Here is a 9,126-nt window from a genome sequence, read left to right on the forward strand (position 1 = left end):
TAAGCCATCATTCAGAAATATTTTCTCTCTGTGGGCTATGATGGGAGCATAACTGTCAGGTAGTCTATCTTCAAGACACCCTCCGGTACCCCCTAATTCTTTTCATAACATTATTTGATTTTATCAAATAATGTGCTGGATATGAACTTCACATAAACTTGACAACACTGTGACAGCTGAATGATGAACAGAGAAAGTTGATACGTCCCTGCCAGTCTGTCTCCTTTAAATAGCAGCATGACACTCAAAACCTGCCAGATGTTTGTTGATCAATAATAGGCACTTCAGAAGCAGCAGCTCATGTGACTGGGAATAGTCTTGACATTGCAGACCCTACATTTTGCTAAAGATCAATTTGTCCAATTTGTCTCTGTTTCTCTGTAGACTACCACTTTTTTTTTTTTTTTTTTTTTTTTTTAACATGATTATCAAGGGTGCTGGCTGGATAGATTACATGCTGTAGTCCATAGTATGTTCTTGTCTCTGTCTGAATTACTGGCATTTGTGAAACAGTGTGTCGAGACAGTATGCTAACAACCTACATACAGGAAAAATCAGAGACCATCATGTTTACAATACAGGGTATGGATACACAATAGTGTAGGTCCTATAGATTACACCAGACACTGTCTGGCATATTCCTAAACTAATCTGTCTAAATATTTCTCTTGTTTTTCTTTAAATATAATATTGTACAATGAACATCACTGCAGAGTTTAGACTTGCAAAGGCAATGAAGTGTGATCACCCACTAAAATCAATACCCCCAACAAAGTCATACACACATTCTAGCTGAGAGACTGTAAAACAATGAGTACAGGTAATGTGTCTGAAAACAAATACAGTCCATGATATCAGTACAAAAAATCTACAAACTTTGAAATCATGCCTTCATGTGCTGTACTTTGTATCTCAAGTTCAAAGTCTGAGAATGTTTAAAAATCTAAATGTTTCCATTTGTATGGAGCATGTCAGATTTGGATAATTGAAATGACCTACAATATTCTGTAGTGTGTCGGAACACCTAACCTCCTGTAGTGTACACTTACATCTGAGTTCCTGAAAAATTCATAAAGCTGATATTCTGTAAACTGGCCTGGTCTAGTGGTAAACTTTCCTCCTACAGTGTGGTAGATTAATTGAAAATACAGTGGAAAATAGTTAATATTCTTGGACAACTCACGATCTGACAAATGAAATAATGATCAATCATAATTTACATGTAGGTGTTCAACAAGACTATCAGCATTTTGCAGTGATGGGTCACAAACATTTAAAGGCATGCAAAACGTGTACATTCCAGGAAGAGGGGAAGAAAGTGACAAAGACAGACATACAGAGAGAGAGAGAGAGGGAGTGAATAGAACATTCCACTTAAGCAGACTGCCAAACATAGGATCCACCTACACACACAAATTCGCCTGTAAAACCATTGCCAACATTTCACTTGAAGAGGAAGTTACTGAGTGCTCTCAAACGCTGTTATCTTTTATTTCTTTTGTCCTCGTTCCAGTGGTATTTCCAGGATGTACGTCAGTGTCCTATGTCGAGTGACAAAGCAAAAGGATCACTGACATGATGATGTGGTCATATCAAGCCGAACGGAAGACAATTTGGGAAGAGGGCATTTGATGACAATGCAAAACAATGTGATGAAATGACAGGGCCCAAGGCCACAAAGAATCTTCATTCTAATAATAAATTTTTGATGGTGTGTGTGTGTGTGTGTGTGCATGTGTGTTGGTTAGACAAGAGATCAAATTGTGCCGTATGCCAGACCAAAGTCCTATGACCTCATAAGCCCAACCACCCTGTCTACCTGACTTTATCTGTTGGAAACAGATTTATTGTCATTTCATCCATACACTTTCCACTATTGTGAGTGTTGTGAACATGGTTGAATTAACAAAGTTTTTTTTTTTTTTTTGCTAATAATCCTCATCATATCCAGACCATACAAATGAAATCACACACCTACAGTGTAAGTCCCAAACCACACAAAAGGGACTGTACAGTACTGGTTGAGGTGAGGATTCAGCTTGTTCTGTGAGATATTTAGAAACCACTCTATGAAGTGTTAAAGAGCATACAATTCGAAGGGAATCAAAAGCTTATTGATGAAAATCAGTTTTGAAATGACTGAAATATATATAAAAACAAAGTAAAACAAAGAGATCCTAATAAAAGTTGTGGCCTGTCAATCTTATTAAGATCATTTTGTTGTTGTTGTAGATATCTCAGCCATTTCAAGACCAATTTTCATCATTGAATCCTTCTCCTAAATCTATCCTAAACATCGTCTCCTTCTTGAAAGGTGTATGCTCTTTCATATTTCATAGGAAGTTTCTCATTATCTCACCAAAAAAGAGAAAAAAGCCTGATGTTAGGTCTCAACCAAAATTGTATGACCCCTGTAGTAATTTTTTCTTGTCTTCCCGATCCTAAGCCTCAATCCCTAACACCAATCTTACATACATGCCTCAAGAACTATTTGTGCCTTTTAAGCACAGCACTGGGAGTTCACCAGATGGTACGGTATTTCACCCTTTGATACATGGACCTCCGCCAACCTTGAGCCCTCACCCACTAACGAGCCCACAATGTGGGTCCAAAAGCCAGTATGGGTCTCATTGTAGACATGCAAGTCACTTATGGTAACAATACAGTGAGACGAAGTTTTATAAATGTATGAACTCAACATCTGCTCAGAGAGCTAGCATGGCTGGTTCATGGATCTACTCCATGGTTTGTTCTCCCATTCTTACACCGATTCCTCCTCCTTGCGGAACCAGTGATGCTGATATCATAAAAAGGCAAACACAACGATGATGTCAAAATCTGTTATACCGCCGTTAATCGCGACGTGATGCTCGGTGCGGCGGCATTCTCTCGTTCAGAGAACGACCCACTTATATATCTTATCAGTATTGTACATGTGTCGTCATTCTGGAACACTCCAATGCATGGTTATTTTTGTAAACTGATTACTCTGCTGTGTTAATGGCATACTGTAAATGTCTGCAAGATTGAGGTCCACCACCAAACAAACTTTGATAGTTTGGGGTGATATAGTACAATATCATACAGGTACAAGAACATCAAAATGAAGCTGTGTACAGTGTACTGAGGGAGCATTACTGGTGTATGAGTGAAAATGAAGTTATACGTCTAGAGCAGAAATGCACTAGGATGTGTTTTACCAGGGAGGGGTTCACCTCCCTGGTTTTAAAAAGGCGCTTCTGAAACTGTCACCAACAAAAGGCACATGAACTGAATGAATGTCAATATTTTTAATTTTGAGGGGTTATCAATTAAATATCAGCATACAGTCCTTGATCTACATTATATGGTATAGGTCTTGTCTCAAGGTTTAATGAATTCATATGGGGTTAAGTATTTTTTTTACTTCACAGACTCTAATGATAACATGGAAGTGTGATCACTCTTTCATTGTCTTACTTGCAAAAAAAAAAAAAATAAAACCAGGAAAAGAATGTTAGCCTATTCCAGGGCTGCACACTGACCCATTTTTTTTTTTTTCTACTGGTCCGACCTGTCCCTGTCGAACCAGTATGTGCTCAGGTTGTTTTTTTTTTTTCTTTCTTTTTTCATTTTTACTGGTCCCAACCTAAATTGATTAGTCCTGTTCTTCTCTTTCAATGACAATGTCATTCTTTGCTTTTATCGGTAATGTCGAACCAGCAAATTTGGCAGTTGCTGAAAAGTTGCTGGCCTGATAGTGATTTTTATCAGTCTGGGACTGTTGGACCAGTGCCAGTGTAAAGTGTTACCTACCAGTATTCTTAAACCATACATTGTGGACCTTTAAATTCAATCAAACCACTCGTGTAAATACAAAAGAAAAACCTTCTCACTTATGAATACCACTGATATGGCAGGTTCTAGGTTAATAAAGTATGTGTTTTTCAACCTGCATCACTTAATAAGATTTATAAGGCATTCATGACTACACTGAAGGAAAGGCCAAAAAGATTAATGTCACATACACTGAACAGTGTGGTATATATGTATAGGCACACATCGAACTCTGATATCAGGCAATACATAGATCTTCTCCTACTTTGTTTGTTTAACCGACACACATTTCTTGGGATGGGCACTTCTGATAATGAGGACATGTCTACAAAATGATTGACAGCACCTATGCTTTCTTTCCTTGTTTTTTTTTTTTTAATGCCACGTTGCAATATCAATAGTATATGAAAAAATAAAACAGACCCAAACTGCAGGTACTACAGGTATTTTGATGTATGTGTATGTGTTTTTCAACCTGCATCACTTAATAAGATTTATAAGGCATTCATGACTACACTGAAGGAAAGGCCAAAAAGATTAATGTCACATACACTGAACAGTGTGGTATATAGGCACACATCGAACTCTGATATCAGGCAATACATAGATCTTCTCCTACTTTGTTTGTTTAACCGACACACATTTCTTGGGATGGGCACTTCTGATAATGAGGACATGTCTACAAAATGATTGACAGCACCTATGCTTTCTTTCCTTGTTTTTTTTTTTTTTAATGCCACGTTGCAATATCAATAGTATATGAAAAAATAAAACAGACCCAAACTGCAGGTACTACAGGTATTTTGATGTATGTGTATGTGTTTTTCAACCTGCATCACTTAATAAGATTTATAAGGCATTCATGACTACACTGAAGGAAAGGCCAAAAAGATTAATGTCACATACACTGAACAGTGTGGTATATAGGCACACATCGAACTCTGATATCGGGCAATACATAGATCTTCTCCTACTTTGTTTGTTTAACCGACACACATTTCTTGGGATGGGCACTTCTGATAATGAGGACATGTCTACAAAATGATTGACAGCACCTATGCTTTCTTTCCTTGTTTTTTTTTTTTTTTTTTTTTAATGCCACGTTGCAATATCAATAGTATATGAAAAAATAAAACAGACCCAAACTGCAGGTACTACAGGTATTTTGATTCATGGTTTACATAGTTCACCAGAAAAAGTACTTGGAAGTTTGCACCCTCCCTCAAAACTTGTTGTTGTTGTTGTATTTATAGTACTTATAATGCCCTACTCCTTGTAAAACCACAAGGGTCCAGCTATCACTGCTACTAGAAATTGCATCCCTCTAAAGTTCCTGTTGCTGTACTTGTAAAAATTGCTATTGCCCTATTCCTTGTAAAACCAAAACCAACACTCTTTTGATCCACTATTAATGCTGGTACCAGAAATGCACGTGGAAGTATGCATCCCTCAAAACTTGTTACTGTTGTATGTAGTGGTATTGCCCTACTCCTTGTAGAAGGATGCACAGTATCCTTGAAAGGTGTAAGACATACATGTAGACACTTGTAATAATATTTATGCTTGCAAGTGGTAGAGTCACATGACAAGATCAAAAGCTGGAATTTTTCACTGGTAAAAGATGAGCGAGCATTTATTTGTACACTGGCGAAACAAGGGTGAAACATTTTTAGCTGAAAGGGCAAAAAAAAAAAAGCACTCTGGAAGTAGGTTGTCTTGCCAAGAGTCAGGGTAACTAAGTGGCAAGTTCGGATGAGGGTCCCAAATGTGAGATAAAATCCACGTTGTTTTATTGCCAATTTGAGGATCCATCATGACTATAACTTGTACTGTACATCATGCAGTCCCTCTCACACTCCCCTTACCGCTTCAACGTCCAGATTCTTGGCCCGGAGTTCGCTGTCTTTTGCCCGAATCTCGTCCCGTTGCTTGTCCACCGTCTCTTTGAGCTTCATCAGCACTTTGAGAGCCTCCTGCTCATGAGCTGTTCACCCGATTAAAAAAAAAGATGAATTAAAATGAGCATGATTACCAACATCCCTTGTTTTCTTTACTGTATGCTGTAGTAGGTTACCCTCCATACATTTATATAATGTGTATGAGACAACACTGCAGAGGGTTTCCTTAACTTGCAGATAAAAACTTCTCATTCATTGGCAATTTACAGTATCCTCTCGTGAAAACTCATCAATACAGACAAAAACCCAAACAAAAAACAAAACCCAACAAGGTAATTGAAGGCCTATACTGTATATTAACTGAGCATTAATGGAGCATTTATTGTTTAGGTTTTCTGACTCTATAATGACATAATAAAATTTGCAAGAAATTAGTTTACTCTTAAAGGACAAGTTCACCTTCATAAACATAAGGATTGAGGGAATGCAGCAATATTAGTAGAATACATCAGTGACAGTTTGAGGAAAATTGGACAATCGATGCAAAAGTTATGAATTTTAAAAATTTTTGTGTTGGAACCGCTGTATGAGGAGACTACTAGGGCTCGTGATGTCATATGAGTACAACAGTATAAAGAAAATGTAAAGAAAATTCAACATATTTTCACTTTTTTCGCATAATAAAAGAGCACTTGACTTGCCTCTTTCTAAAGGCAATGGGAATATTATTACCCATAACATATGTCAGTAACGAGTCAAGGGAATGCGTACTTTTTTCAAAAGATGAAATTTTGTGAAATTCTCTTTATATTTTCCTATATTGTTGTACGCATGTGACATCATACACTACAGTAGTCTTCTCATCCAGCGGTGACTGCACAAAAACTTCAAAAATTCATATTTTTTGAACGGGTTGTCCGATTTTCCTAAAACTTTCAATGATGTGTTCTACTAATATTGCTACATTCTCTCAATCCTTATGTTAATAAAGATGAACTTGTCCTTTAAAGGCTTGAAACAGAAACGGCACAAGCATAGTAAGCCGTGAAACAAGTTAAAGTCAAACATCAAAATCATATTGTTCGGATATTTCATAATAAGTTAGCAAATGAGGCCACGGTGTCACAACATCACTACTCTCCCACTCGTTGCACCATCTTCAACCCATTGAGGATGGACTGATTTTGCTACAACACGCATTTCCCATATAGACACCTGCCCAAGTATACTCAGTATTCGTCCTCAACGGGTTAAGAAACTTTCACTGACAATTTCTTTTACACCGTATATATGTTACAGCATGCTTGAACATGAAGCACAGTTTCTCTTAAAGGGACAATCACAGAATAATTGGACAAGTCCTGGACACCCACCTTTTTCTTGTGAAACCTCCCCCTCTTTGACGTTGAGCTGCTGTTTGAGTGCCGCGTTCTCCTTGCGAGCCTTTGCCAGCAGTCCCTTCCACTCATCCAAGTTTTCAAAGTGTTCATCTTCAAGATTCTGCAGGTCCTGTGGAGTTATAATAAGATAAAATTTGGTGTTTGACTTTTATCAGTGTTACTGTATAATGCTAAAATTTACGGGGGAGTGTTAATTATGGTGAATTCTGTGAATAGGCAGGGCTGCTGACTAACCCATTTTTTCTACTGGTTCAACCTGTCTGTCGGATCAGTAGGTACCCAGTTTTTTTTTTTATATTTTACTCATCTATTCCTGGAAAAGTTACTGGTCCAAGACCTGGTTCAACACTGATTTTTACTGGTCAGGGACTGTCTGACCAGTACCAGTGTGCAGCCTTGGAATAGGCTCTCAATTGCAATTCAGTAACCAAAATATTGAGAAAAAATGGAAACAAGACTTTGCCCTGCATCCACCATCTAAGGCCAGCACTCCAGCATTGCAATTTTAAGAGAATACTGGCACTAGTAGGGCCTACTTTTTTCTTCTTTTTTTTTTGTCTTGAGATCTCATTTCAGGCAATATTTTAACAAAGAAGTTTGTTTGAGAACTCACATTTTCTTCTGAAAGTTTGTATCATTTTAAAAACTGTTTGCAATCATACCGATAATGAGAAGACAACAAAAGTGAGATATTAACAACTTACTACAAGGTTGAATGAACCACCAGTGGTGATAATACACTGTACATATGTATCAATATATGTACAATATAATGCGAACATGTCAGTATTTACAGTATCCTTAGTGAAAAGAGTTTACTCTCTTGGTACATTCGTTCTGACTATGTAGTCGCTGAACCTTACATTGCTATTCAGTCTGTATTATTCTACTCAATTACAAAACAAAACAGCAAAATATGTATTCACTCTTGCACAATCACTATTCCTTAAAAGAAATCAACAACAATAAAAATCTTATTTAAATTGTTGAAATTCTTCCGTCGAGATGTTTTCATTGCAACTGATTGACAAATTGCCCTACATCGACATAAATAAGTTGATGTAGGGCATTTGTCAATCATTTGCAATGAAAACATCTCGATGGAAGAATTTCATGAATTTGAATAATTACGCAGTACCCGCTGCATGCTATAAGGATTAGAACCAACACTTGCTGTCGGGCGAAAGCTCGGTGGTCTAGTGGAGATGATGCCTGTCCAGTGATCAGGAGGGCGTAGGTTCGAATCCTGCTCGAGTATGTACGCCCATGATATTTTATCACGGATATTACCAAAACACTGATCAATTCAGTGCTTATTTACGTCGATGTAGGGCAGTTTGTCAATCAGTTGCAAAAAAAGAAAAAACAAATTCTTTCTTCATACTGCAAATTTATCAAGCTTAGAAAATGGTAAAATGAAAATGATTATTCTGCATTCAGCCTTCACAGAGGAAGACATTAATTCAATAGTTTCCAGTGCATGCGAATTCATATTTCTACTAACCAGTCCTGGTGGCTGCCAGATGTAGTGAAGCACACCCAATAACTAAGTTATGAGAAACTGGCAAAGCTAAGCACAAAATTGGACAAAATGGCTCACAGAGCTCTGGGAAGAGGAACATGAGGAAGTTAAACAGAGCTGTATATAAGGCTTTAATCCAGTTTGAAATGTTTCCTTGTTTTGCATTCACATAATTCGTACAATGTAAAGGTTAAACCTACAGCAAATACTAATATAGGACAGGACTGGATGTTACAAAAACAAAATGCCAGGCCAATGCAATATAGTGACACTGTTGAAAAAAAAAAATGTTTTGAAAGTATGTAAACAATGAACAAATTCAGATTGTTTATTCTCAGGATGATCATCCATAAAGGGATGGAATAGTTTTGTTGGAAATGGGTCTTCAGGCTTCAACTTTTTTTATGAGATAATGAGAAATCTCTTATGAAATATGCAAGTGCATACAATTCTAAGAGGAATTCAAGTTTGTTTGATAAAAATTGGTTTT

The 9,126-nt window shown here is 37.2% G+C and overlaps 1 protein-coding gene across 1 annotated transcript in view; it reads right to left on the minus strand.

Annotated features, from left to right (window-relative positions):
- LOC140227882 (RILP-like protein 1) overlaps positions 1–9,126 on the minus strand; it is a 37,616-nt gene that overhangs the window by 27,307 nt on the left and 1,183 nt on the right. The window contains exons 2-3 of the mRNA XM_072308268.1: positions 7,088–7,223; positions 5,682–5,800 (exon numbers count right to left, since the gene is read on the minus strand). Coding sequence (XP_072164369.1) covers positions 5,682–5,800; positions 7,088–7,223 — 255 coding nt within the window. The remainder of the gene's footprint in view (positions 1–5,681; positions 5,801–7,087; positions 7,224–9,126) is intronic.

The sequence above is a fragment of the Diadema setosum genome, chromosome 4 (assembly GCF_964275005.1).
Source record: "Diadema setosum chromosome 4, eeDiaSeto1, whole genome shotgun sequence".
In the NCBI taxonomy this organism is placed as follows: domain Eukaryota; kingdom Metazoa; phylum Echinodermata; class Echinoidea; order Diadematoida; family Diadematidae; genus Diadema; species Diadema setosum.